Source organism: Branchiostoma floridae, chromosome 2, assembly GCF_000003815.2.
Source record: "Branchiostoma floridae strain S238N-H82 chromosome 2, Bfl_VNyyK, whole genome shotgun sequence".
Taxonomy (NCBI): domain Eukaryota; kingdom Metazoa; phylum Chordata; class Leptocardii; order Amphioxiformes; family Branchiostomatidae; genus Branchiostoma; species Branchiostoma floridae.
The window spans coordinates 19662454-19674948 of record NC_049980.1 but is presented as its reverse complement, the minus strand read 5'-3'; the positions used below and the strand labels follow the sequence as shown (position 1 = coordinate 19674948).

Sequence of the window (12495 nt, the reverse complement as noted above, 5' to 3'; positions counted from 1 at the left end):
TTCCCATGTTTGAGGAGAGCCACACCTCGGGCATGTTATATAATCCACCACAGTTATCAAATGGAGTAGGGGTCCTTCCGACTCCTTCCCTGTGTGAGTGGGATAGCTACCATTAGTTATGCATAACAACATGTGGCATACCCTGCTGTACATGGATATATGCCTCTGTACCAAATCTCATGCTAACAAGCCACATGTGTACAGTATATAGCTGCTTTGAAGTCCCTGGGCAAATTCTGGAAGCTTACACCATTTCCTTTTCCTTTTCACAATTACTTGAAGAACATGCCTGTGAATTTGTAGTCTAAGCAAGATTATCTATCAGTTGTATGTTAACTGTATCATTGATTATCTCTATTCAGACATCTTTGTTGATGTGAAGCCGCTGTCTGGTTGTGAACCGGTTGTCTGTACGTGTGTCCGGCCTGCACAGGCTGACAAGGCCTGCCAAGAAGACTGTCTCAACAGGTGAGGAAGGACTGCATTGAGATATATGTAGATGATGTACATGCACAATAGATGAGTGGAATATAGCAACGATTTACAATACTGGTTTTGATGACAGTCTGTCAACCTCTTAAGGGCAATATTGACTGGTTCTAATTTATTATCTGGAGTTTTACTTAATTTTCATGGATATTACTATACTTTTATATAGCTGGCTTGTCTTCTACAAATACGTGTAAATAAAGAAGTACCGTTAGTTACAATATTTCCTCACTGAACATCTGTTTGTTGTTTGGTATGATTGAACCAGGTGCTTTGGGTCATTGGGTCCAGTTTATTTGTTCAGAAGTGGTTGCATAGTTACTAAATGTAGGAAAAAATAAGGAAATTAGTAATTTTAGCAAAAACGCAGAAATGCATGCAAAGAAAAACTCCCATATACATGTATACAAGCACGTGTATGTTATGCTCATTGGAGAATGTCATGCTCTTTGTCATACCAACTTGCATAGTTTCTAACGTTCCTTCCCTCCTTGTTAGGATGAGTTTTATGGAATGTTCCCCCAACACCTGCCCATATGCGGACCAGTGTGCCAATCAGAGGATACAGAGGCATGAATGGGACCCGGGACTGGAGAGGATCGTCACCAAGGACAGAGGCTACGGAGTCAGGAGTAAAACGCCTATCCCACAGGGTAAGGCAAAGAGTTATCAGTATTCACAAAGCAATCTGTGGTGCTTTAACATGGATTTAATTCTGTAGATCCACCATACAAAAGTCCTGCTTTTGTATGGTGTAAGGGGTTGCATATTAGTCATTTTGTATGTGGTCATAAAGCCCCAGTTTACCTTCAGAATATTACTCTGACAGTGTCACATTTTGTATTGTAGTAGCCAACTTATGTTTTTTTTTCAGCGTATGTAATCCATTATAGTTACAAAAATCCCCTTTCTTGTGATCTCAGTCAGCTTACACTCAGTCAAGAAATCATAAAATTGTAATTTACAGACGTAAGCTCAACACATATCGATATAATTCCTCTATTTCTAAATTTTGTATTGGCTGGCTACAACTGGTGACAGCGTGCATGTACTATTGGCAAGCATTTACAAATGATGCCACTCCTGCATCTGTAGGAAACTTTATCCTGGAGTACGTTGGTGAGGTGGTGAGCGAACAGGAGTTCCGTCGGAGGACAGTCGAGATCTACCACGACCACAACCACCACTACTGCCTCAACCTGCACAGCGGTGCCGTCATCGACGGCTACAAGTACGGGTGTGAGGGTCGTTTCGTCAACCACAGCTGCGAGCCCAACTGTGAGATGCAGAAGTGGTCAGTCAACGGGGTGTACAGGATCGGACTCTTTGCTCTCAGGGACATCCCGGCAGGGGAGGAGCTGACGTACGACTACAACTTCCACGCTTTCAACATGGAGAAACAGGTAAACAGTGATGACTGGTGTAGTAGTGCCCTCGGGTGGTTACGTTGTGTACTGCAGACTTCTACTTCAGACTTTTCAGTAATCTAAAAGATCTGCATTGCCATTTTCTATTGATTATTTGACTAGCTAGATGGCTAGAAGGGTATTTTCTGTAATATTTCATTTATTGGATAGCCAACTCATGTTGAACGCAAAGTGTGATACATTAATATACTGTGTAGTGAATGGTAACTTGTACACTAGATGGACAAATTGTTTTGAATTGTTCCTAGTCACTCACTTTTTTTACACATACATTCAACAGGTCTATATAAACAATTTGGTCTACATCTTTTATGTTAGCAAATCTGCAAGTGTGGCAGTGCCAAATGTAGGGGGTTCATCGGGGGAAAGAACCAACGCTTCAACGGTGCCTTGAACAACAAGCCTGTAGCCAAGAACTCAGGGGCCAAAACAAGAAAGAGCAAAACAAGGCTGAAAAAGAGGGTAAGTAGCATACCGATATAAGCTTTCATAAATAAACAAAGGTTCAAACAAACAAAAATACTTGAGATGCACCTGGACTTGAAATACCACTTGCAGTTAGTGCAGGTAAAAATTTAACAATGCCCTCTTGTGATTACCTCTTGTGATTACACCATTACAGATCACATGATAATATTCTTTTTTATCTTTATTTTAACAGGAACAACATAGCCAGCAGCAGTCACAGGGAGCACAACAGCAGCACCCTACTCCTCAGCACCACCTGCCCAGGTTTGGGGAACCTCCACAAGTCATCTACAAGTCCTGCCCACATACCATCAAACCACTGTCAGCAAGGGAAAGGTAAATGCTACTTACTACTGTAATGATTTTCCAGAAAAGTTGATCTGTGTGGATAAAAGGTCCTTGTAGATTGTATTAAATTCTGGATCCGACTATGAGATTTTGACTTTGAGGTTCCAGTCGTTGAGATTTAGGCAACTTCGATCCTTAAGTGTAAGATCACATTTAAAGTTAAATTCCTTTACAAAATGTAGGCCTTTATTTGATAGAGTTGCCTAATAGCTATCAATGAATGCTCTTATGTATACATTTATGCAACTCAAGGATGTCTTTAACATGAACACTAAGCGCATTAACACAGATCAATAATGTTATGACAATTTGTTAGATATATTATAACTGAAATTCAGACCATAACTGTTACAATGATGTTCCTAGTTCAGTTTCATGACACAATGTCTGAAATCTTTCATTAGAAATCTTGTCCAGAAGCACAAGATGTTCCTCTTACGGAACTGGGAACGAGTGCGTAACACCAATGAGGCCATGAAGAAAAAGTCGTCACAGGAGACCAAGTCAGCCAGCACTGCAGTCGGAGGTGCATACATTCCAAAAACAGGTGACTTTGCCTATGTCGGCTTGCAAGTCCATCATGTTTGCATGGAAAATGCCATTGATATTGTGTTGGGTTTGCTGCAGAACATGTTCCAAGTCAGGTCTACAGTTGAAGAGCTTATTAGTATTTTAACAAAATTTGTGTTCATTTTTTCTTGAAAGCTTGGGAAAGTATTGAGTAGAATTAAGTTCTTTTACTGGAAAACAGTTACACAAGGGAGAGTAAGGTATCAATATCTTTAACTTCATTGTCAGCGAAAGGATTTTTTTTAATTATTTACCACGGTGTCTGACTTGATGCTTTGTTACCAGTTATAGATTTGAGCTGACTTTAAGAGAAAGAAGACACATCTGTATAATAATTGCATTTGTTTGTGTAGGGGCCTTCGCATTCTAGGTAAATTAATTTCTAAAAAAACCTTAATCAAACCCAACCTGACATGTTTTTGTTTTTTTTCCATTTTCTACCTTTTTTTTTTCTCTTGCCCTCTGCCCCGGCCACCCCATGTATAACCTCTGACTTCTGACATACCAGGAAGGGAAAAGCCATTCCAAGGTAATTCTTCCTCACCTCACACTGTACAGGAAACATGCCAGGAAACAACAGACTCTGTGGACTACAGTCCCTCCCCTGTCAGTCATCTTGTTGAGGGAGGGTGTACACAGAGCCTACAAACTTGATATTTATATTCATCAGTGATACATGTGTAATTATGTTTATAGATAGATTTTAGTATATGACGTGCTGGGAAATGATAATTTGTTTCACTTTGCTTTGTTTATTTACTATGTATATACTTTTGCTGCTATTTGAATGATTGCTATTTGAAACTTTCGTCAATATCATAACAACTTGTCAAGCTGCTGTGTAGTGCATTAAAATGACTAGTTTGCTTTCAGAAAGCCTTTTGCAGAATTTTAAACTGATTTCCTTCTTCTGTTGCTAGACACACCATCCTGCTGTTTGTACATATAGTTCAACATTTTAACATTAACATGATTTTTTCCAGTTACTGTAGTTAATTGTATGTACAGTTGATCAATCTGACCTGATCCTTATTTTGTAGAATGTATAATTAAGTCTTGACAAAAGTATCTTTCCCAAAGAGAAATGTTGGACAGTTGCAGGTTTCATATTCATAAAACATCCTTACATTTCAGCTGATCGAAAAGTAACACCCCATTTAGAACCATGTAAACATGTAGGTAGACTGACGCTGATTTGAATAATTTCTGTTCTCGCTAGACGTGTTCATGACGCAGTTCACGGCGTTGAAGACGTCGCGCTCAGTACGGACACGTCGTTTGGCAGCTGCGGAAGAGAACAGTGAAGTGACGAGGACAGCAAGGCTGGCCCAGGTGCTGAAAGACATCTACAACACTGTCGTCAATCACAAAGGTGAGACAACAGCAGTTAGTACAGGTTCTCAGTAGCCAATCACCAATTGTTTACATTATTACTCCAGCCAATGAGGTGATGTTTTCACCTAATTTGGCTGTTTGTTGTTTTGGCTCTCGTAGATTTGATGATAGGGTTGTAATGATATTAGTTTTATAGTGTGTATGGGAAAAGATTCTTTATCTTAGATGCACAAGGCACACATCTTTAGAGTTCAAATAAAGATTTATAAACTCAAATTTCCCAGCAAACGGTGATATGCATATGTCCATTATCTGTTGCAGATACCAAAGGCCAGGCACTTGCAGCTCCCCTAATGATCCTTCCCAACAGGAAAAGGTAAGGCAAAAAGACTTGCTACAAGTGTCAGAAGTGAAGGGTGTGAAGTTTTGTGCACTTGGCATAGTTGAGAAGCAGCCTGTTTGTAGTGTGCTTCTGGCAACCGCATTGATTGCTTTTCTTGGTAGTATTGTTTTTTTCTTCTGGATACATATTGTATTCCCATAGATCAATGGGCTCGAAAATATTATTCCTTACATAACTAAGTGGTTCCATGCCAACAGGATATCAGAGAATAATGGTCCTTTGTTGTCTTTCAGGAATTCTGAGTATTATTCCATGATTCCTGACCCCCTGGACCTCACTACCATCGAGAACAAGATCATGACAGGGAAGTACAAAACAATGGATGACTTTGAGGCTAACATGCAACAAGTCTTCAGGAATGCTGAGGTTTGTGCCGTGTTTTCCTATTACAGTGTGAATTGCAGCTTGTGGCTTCTTAATAGAGCTTGGAATTACCTTTAAACTCTAAATGTACAAAAATCCTCCATGTAACTAAAACAATTTTCCCCCTATTTTTATTCCCTTCTCCAAGAAGGTTGAGTTTTCAGTAAAATTTGTCTTTGTCATTTATCAGCATAACTCAAGAAGTTATTGATGGATGATTATAAATTTGTGCATGTGTCAACTGAGAAGGACAAGTTTGATCATGGGGCTCTTGGTTCATACATGTACATGTACATCTGCATATCATGTAAATCAATGCTTAAGTTTGAAAATTCATTTATAGATCCCCCTTCTTGTTGATTATCCTAATGTTACTATTGATGAATTGTGATTTGAATTATCCTTCCATTCAGCTGTTGGTGGGGAAGATGCAGCACTTTACTTAATGTCTATTTTGCTATGTCTATGTATTTGATGTTGTTATGTGCAAATAAAAAAAGCTTTTAAAAAACCATCACAGATCATCTCGGCCTATGCAAGTCAAGTTTGTATGGAGAATAAGGTGAATGAGAATCCATTTCTGGTTAGGAAAGAGACTAGCCTAGTATTTGTTCTATGTTAGCACCAGTCTGTTTCTATGATCACTTCTGTGCAAAATTGTCTGGCTCCCATCCTCATTCACATGTTTGGCCTCTATGCTCTGAATCATTAAGGGTATCCAATTATATTTCTCATAAGCAGTGTCCAAACCTTGTAATGCCTGTTCAATCCCGTCACCATACTATTGTGCAAATTTAAACCAATCAGAACATATATTTTAGCTTATATGAGCTTATAGCTTTTATGAGAATATTATAATTGAAATGCCAATTGATCCTCATTAAAAGGTGCCTGGCTATTTTAGGGAAGTGGTCAAAGGGGCAAACCGAAGCTAATGTAGAATGAATACCAGGCTAGAAAAAATTTGGAGGAATGAAGAAAATACTGAAAAATGGTCAAAAATCGATTTATGATTTTTTTGGAATGGCATGAAAACAGAAAGTGCCTCAAATGTTCCCTGTTCTCCACTCCTGCAGAAATTCCACGGGAAGAAGTCACCAATAGGGAAGGACGTGTGTCGACTGAGGAAGGTGTACACCACAGCCAGGAGTGATGCTTCCAGGCAGCTAGAAGTGAGTCACAATCACTACAGCTGAACATACACATCTGTGTGGGCCGTTCAGACCCTAGCTTTAGGCACACTTGTTTCTACAGATCCAAAGATTTATATCAGCTCCTTTGTGTTAACTCAGTGCAATAACCTACTGGGTACAAGGCCTGCTTGCACATAACTGCTTAGATGGTTTCTCTGTGCTTAGTGTTCAGCATTTATTTTAGCCTAGTATCTGTTACAAAACACTCAGGACTAGGGCTGGGTATCGGTACAGCGTACCGGTACAAAACCGGTTTTTCTTATTGGACCGGTCCAGAAAAAACGGACCTGAAAAAATTAGGTGGACCGGATGTTGGACCGATTAGAAAATTAACATATTATTTTATCAGGCATTCACACGTTTTGGCGCTTGCAGTTCGAAGAAAATGACAAGAGTGAAGTAGAGTAGAGTTTATAGTAATTTCTACCAAGGTTTACAGTCAATCGTACAGGTGCAGTTAGCGTTGTAGGATTTTAAAACGCCAGTGTAAGTCTAATACTCCACCAAACAGATTTCTTTGTAGTGAAATGGACAATTGGTATGAGTCATACTGAATCAGGTCCAGGTTCAGGTCCGGACCTGGACCTGATCCTTTGGACCTGAACCGGACCTGGACCTGAATTTTCTGTACCGGTACCCAGCCCTACTCAGGACTACTTCTCCACTTCTACAACTACCTAGGCACTGCTAGACCTAGGCACTACTAGTGGTCAAGCCCCTTACTTGACCGTCGTGTGAATTAAGGGCTATAGAAAAAGTGCAGGGCACAGATTTATACAGTGAAAAACGTGGGAAGGATTTTACTTTTCTGGGTAACTTTGTGATTTTCTTGATTTTGAAAGGCAGTAACAAACTTTTTGTGGAAAAGTTAGATATTACTGGTAGTTCAATAGTGATGGGTTGTGTGCTGTACAGGAGATACTTGGTGAGGTATCCGGGGAGCCTGACACCACAGAGATGGTGGAGGAGACTGTGAGGGACCCGGAGAAGGACGAGTCTGACGATGACATCATCCGCTGCATCTGTGGCATCTTCAAGGATGAGGGGCTCATGATCCAGTGTGAGAAATGCATGGTGAGTCATTCGGTTAATGGCTGGTGGGGTTACTCAGGATGGAAAACTGAGCACTATGACTTTTAAAGAGCACTATGACAAATTTGAGTTTGAACACCATCCACAAAGCCAAACATACCTGTCCTTGGTGCTAAACATCATCCACACAGCCAAACATACCTGTCCTTGGTGCTGAACACCATCCACACACAGCCATGCATGCCTGTCCTTGGTGCTGAACACCATCCTCACAGCCAAACATACCTGTCCTTGGTGCTGAACACCATCAACACACAGCCAGACATACCTGTCCTTGGTGCTGAACACCATCCACACAGCCAAACATACCTGTCCTTGGTGCTGAACACCATCCACGCACAGCCAAACATACCTGTCCTTGGTGCTGAACACCATCCACACACACCCATGCATGCCTGTCCTTGGGGCTGAAAACTGTCCACACAGCCATGTATGCCTGTCCTTGGTGCTGAACATTTTACCAATAAATAAAACTGTTAAGACTTAGTTGATTTTGCTGATAAAATCACACCCTTAATGTACAAAAACATACATTCACCCCAGGTGTGGCAGCACTGTGACTGTATGCGGACCACAGATGACGTGGAGCACTACCTGTGTGAGGAGTGTGACCCTCGGCAGGTGGACAGGGAAGTTCCCATGGTGCCACAGCCTCCGTACGCTAACCGTGGCTGCACGTACTACCTGACTCTGCTCAGGGATGACCTGTTGGTCAGACAAGGTAGGTCTCATTCGGATGACCGTTAACAGGATAGTGCAGAAAGAATGTCAAGGACTATGATGGCATGAATGCAGGGATATATTAGACTTTGTCACTAACATGTTTTCTGTACTCTAAAGACTTGCGACTTCTTCAGAAACAAACTCAAATCATCTGTGTGGATTGTCATGTGGAAATTAGGGATAAATCCTGTACCCATTTCAATTGAAAGACTTTTGAAGTTGCTTAAAATGTAGACTCCTACTTCCTGCAGTATTATTGACTTGAGTTCCTGTTTCCAGGGGACTGTGTGTACCTGATGCGTGACCAGTCCCAGCGGCGCAGTGTTGATGGGAAGTCAGTCCGCACGTCGTACCGCCTGCTCTCCAACATCAGCCCCGACAAGCTGGACGTCTTCCGGGTGGAAAAGCTGTGGAAGAATGAAAAGTAAGACTTCCCTCGTGCAGTCTCCTAGAGACATGATCACGTTCGTCGTACAATTTTTTCAGCTAAATTACAAAACTGATTATTACAAAACTGACAGTCGACTTCAAGCCACATCTGGCACTTGACAGTTAAATCTTGTGGTGTAAATCCCAAGAATGCCCTTGAGTTTCTGCCATAGATTAATCATACGAATTTATGGCAAATGTGACCAAGTCCTTTCTAAGATGTTATTTTTGTTGGAAATAGGGAATGTGATGGACTAGGTGATCAGATTCGTTACTGTGGATTTATGTCACATAATTTTGATATTTACATTGTTTTGGTTTCAGGACTTTGGTCAGATCATTAATTCAATTCAGTTATTGTTACAATAGTTAACTTAAAAGTGTCCCTGACTTTGCATTAATGGTTGGAGTTTTTTATTTCCTCAGAAGTGAGAGGTTTGCATTTGGCCACCACTACTTCAGACCTCATGAAACCCACCATGCCCCTTCCAGAAAGTTCTTCCCCAATGAGGTGAGTGCACTTATACCAGCAGGTGTACCTATGACCAGTGTATAAGTAATTGTGTGATTTGACTGTGATATGGCTCACATTTTTGTTAGACATACACACCAGGGTGGAGCTCTACTTTTACTTACAAGTTATGTAATGTACAGCTGTATAATGCCTGAGGTTCTTCCAAACATGGAATTGTGTGCAAGTGTTGAGCCTACTGAAGTATAATGTATCAGAGGCAGTTATTGATGCCAGGAAATTGACATGGTGCTGCAGTGCAAAAGTGTTTCACCAGGGGGAGTAACAGCACTTGTCTCTCCCTCTCAGCTGTTCAGAGTGCCCCTGTACGAGATCATCCCACTGGAGGCTGTGGTTGGCCTTTGCTGTGTCATGGACTTGAAGACGTTTTGTAAGGGCCGCCCCAAGACTGTAAAGGAGCAGGACGTGTATGTGTGTGACTATAGACTGGACAGGACAGCCCATCTTTTCTACAAGACCACAAAAACCAAGTACGTTCAAAATAACATTTCCTTATTATTTGTAAGAAGTTCAATGATGTAACTATATTAAACCTTAACTAAGACAAAACGTTCTTATACATGTAGTTAAAAGTGACCATATCATTCATTTCTCTGTAGGTACCCCATCTGTACCAAACCCTATGCATTTGACCACTTTGAGAAGAGGCTGGTGCCCAAGAGAACATACACAGTAAGATCCTTATACAGATGGTGTCATGTTTAGCCATACTGGTGGTTGTCTGTACATGTGTGGTACATGCTTGTGTTGCTGTGGCACTTGATCTGTAATCAGTTCTGTTGATATTCATTTTAGTATCTGATGTTCTGTGTGTGAAGCAGTTTCTTAAAAAAAGCCTTTAATACAATGTATATTTACATGCAGTACAGAAATGTTTCACAGCTCATTTCCTTTCTGACTAATTTGAGTTTGCAGAAACATCTGGTATTTCTAGTCTGAATGTCCATTGCAGTAACTCTAAACTTGGTGTCTTGTGGGGAAAATAGCTTTGTAATGGATTTTTTTATGATACATGTATCCCATAAATTTGATCTGCATAACCAGTGGCTGATGACATTTGTACAATTTCCCAGTCTGACTTCTGTTTGTACCCTAGCCTCACCATGTCCCAGAGCACTACAAGAAAACTGGTGGAAGGTGAGTTCGTGGTCTTCTCATTTTGCACCAAATGATCCTGTTGTCTCTGATATGCTATATACAAACTAAAGTTTATTGTAGTCCTTTTAATTTTGCATGTCTTAGTTTTTTTTAGATAGTGTAATCACTGACAAGGGGTATGTTTACATGTCCATCTGATAAACCTTGACAATTGCTTCATGAAAAGGCATACAGCAGCAAATTGAAAGCCTTCTTGTGACAGTTGTGTGCATACAACTGTATCAAACAAAAGTATGCTGTAAAGGTTGCCCTTGATCCTTGCAGATTGTAGCTCCTTTTGTAACAATATATGTTAGCTGAAAATCCTCTGACAATTGTATTGTTTAAGGAAATCTGAGAACGATTTCAGCCAAAAATCAGCCAAAAATATAGTATACGTGAACCTGAGAAGATATAAGCCAATACTAAACTTACCCTTACTTGCTGCAGGCCGTACTGGAAGAGTAACCGTCAGGATGGAAGCTCGGAGACATCTTCCACGATGGGTGATTCCATCGATCAGGCCAGCACCTCAGGGCTGGAGGAACCAGTAATATCTGACAACATCAGCCCAAGGTACATTTTCTGTACGCAATTTTCTATCCTTGGTGTGGTCTTTCGGCCAGAACACCATGTTGTGTTGCCACTGTGTTGTCCACATGGTATATAATCAAAACTGGAAGTCCTTATCAGTTCTGTGCAAAGAATTCATACCCTTTTGAATTAAGATCCAATTTATGTGATATGTATATCAGTTTTTATTCATATCCTTCTGAGTATTTTAGTAACGATAGATATTAATAGAAGGGGAGGAATTCTTTTGTGAGAAGAGAAATGAGTAGAAAGCCCTTACCTTCATCACATGTGAACTTGTGAAAAGAGAAAAGTATATTTTGTATAGTCTTCATCATTGTATTTGTATCAAGGAAAACTGACAGATTTTTGTCGTTGTTTCTCCATGTAGCTCTTCTGCAGAAGAGGCACCAATCTCCTCAGAACCTCACAAGACAAAACAGGTACGGATGTGCTCGCCTGATTCTGACCTGCTACTGATGTTGAAGAGTACAGTCCATACTGTAGCAGATATGTGATAAATGAAATCATATTGGCTGTTTATTACATTTAATGTTGTGATTTCTGTATTTTTCTCTGAGCAATTCCTCTGATTTTGGTGTGTTTTCCTGGGTTCACAGAGACCGAAGCAAAAGGAGAGGCTCAACAATGTTCTTCTGAAGCTACTGGCTAAACTTCCTGGGAAACACAAACGTATGTCTAGTTCCAGTTTCTTCTTGTTGTCCACTTGTAACCATTGTTCTGACACAACAGGTCTATTTCTATCACAAAGTTTAAAACCAAGGGTCCAAGTAAAATTGAATTTAGAAGTCGAATGAAAAAAAATGTTAAATGGTCTTTACTTGCATACTGTATAATGTAGTTTGTTTTCATTATAGACCATCTGAAAAGGAAAACTTGTACTGTAGTAGTACTGTAGAGTACAGTAGAGTACTGTACTGTACAGTACTGTAGTAGTAAAGTTATACGGTGTATTAAAGCACTGTTGGGGGTTTTCCTGCCCCTTTCGGGGAAACACTCCTAGCTGAACACAAGACACGGATGTGCCAGGTCTCCTCTGGGTGAATGATGTATTGTACCCCATGATAGTAAGACAAGGAATACAATGTGAAGTACCAAATATCTTCAATAAAGGCTAACTTTGTCATGCCTCTTCCACCCCAGCTGTAGACGTCAGCTACCTGTTGGAGGAGGGTGCGGGAAAACGGCAACGCAAGAAAACAACGCTAGTGGACTGCTGGTGATCACTCTCGCACCACTCGTGACCATCATCATAGCAATTGGCTGTTGCTGTGACAACACAGATGCACGGCAACACCAAAACAAAGGCAGCTGTAAAGTATCTGGAAACATAGTTGTATATTGTTACATGTCCGAAGCATCGAGTGCCATGGTAGCTGTAGAATGGGGCAG

At 40.6% G+C, this 12495-nt stretch overlaps 1 protein-coding gene across 6 annotated transcripts in view; it reads left to right on the top strand.

Annotated features, from left to right (window-relative positions):
• LOC118409424 (histone-lysine N-methyltransferase ASH1L-like) overlaps positions 1 to 12495 on the top strand; it is a 46200-nt gene extending 33705 nt beyond the window's left edge. For 3 of the 6 annotated variants that reach the window (XM_035810444.1, XM_035810446.1, XM_035810442.1), the window contains 23 exons: positions 363 to 468; positions 988 to 1142; positions 1585 to 1892; positions 2235 to 2378; positions 2578 to 2720; positions 3137 to 3279; positions 3811 to 3831; positions 4522 to 4674; positions 4959 to 5013; positions 5274 to 5406; positions 5924 to 5965; positions 6480 to 6575; positions 7512 to 7670; positions 8232 to 8409; positions 8691 to 8835; positions 9267 to 9351; positions 9661 to 9842; positions 9972 to 10044; positions 10469 to 10509; positions 10960 to 11085; positions 11474 to 11525; positions 11703 to 11775; positions 12247 to 12495. In XM_035810444.1, the coding sequence (XP_035666337.1) occupies positions 363 to 468; positions 988 to 1142; positions 1585 to 1892; positions 2235 to 2378; positions 2578 to 2720; positions 3137 to 3279; positions 3811 to 3831; positions 4522 to 4674; positions 4959 to 5013; positions 5274 to 5406; positions 5924 to 5965; positions 6480 to 6575; positions 7512 to 7670; positions 8232 to 8409; positions 8691 to 8835; positions 9267 to 9351; positions 9661 to 9842; positions 9972 to 10044; positions 10469 to 10509; positions 10960 to 11085; positions 11474 to 11525; positions 11703 to 11775; positions 12247 to 12326 (2693 nt within the window). In that variant the 3' untranslated portion in view covers positions 12327 to 12495. Of the gene's footprint in view, positions 1 to 362; positions 469 to 987; positions 1143 to 1584; positions 1893 to 2234; positions 2379 to 2577; positions 2721 to 3136; positions 3280 to 3810; positions 3832 to 4521; positions 4675 to 4958; positions 5014 to 5273; positions 5407 to 5923; positions 5966 to 6479; positions 6576 to 7511; positions 7671 to 8231; positions 8410 to 8690; positions 8836 to 9266; positions 9352 to 9660; positions 9843 to 9971; positions 10045 to 10468; positions 10510 to 10959; positions 11097 to 11473; positions 11526 to 11702; positions 11776 to 12246 lie in introns of all 6 variants that reach the window. The other 3 variants (XM_035810447.1, XM_035810443.1, XM_035810445.1) reach the window with 3 other exon arrangements.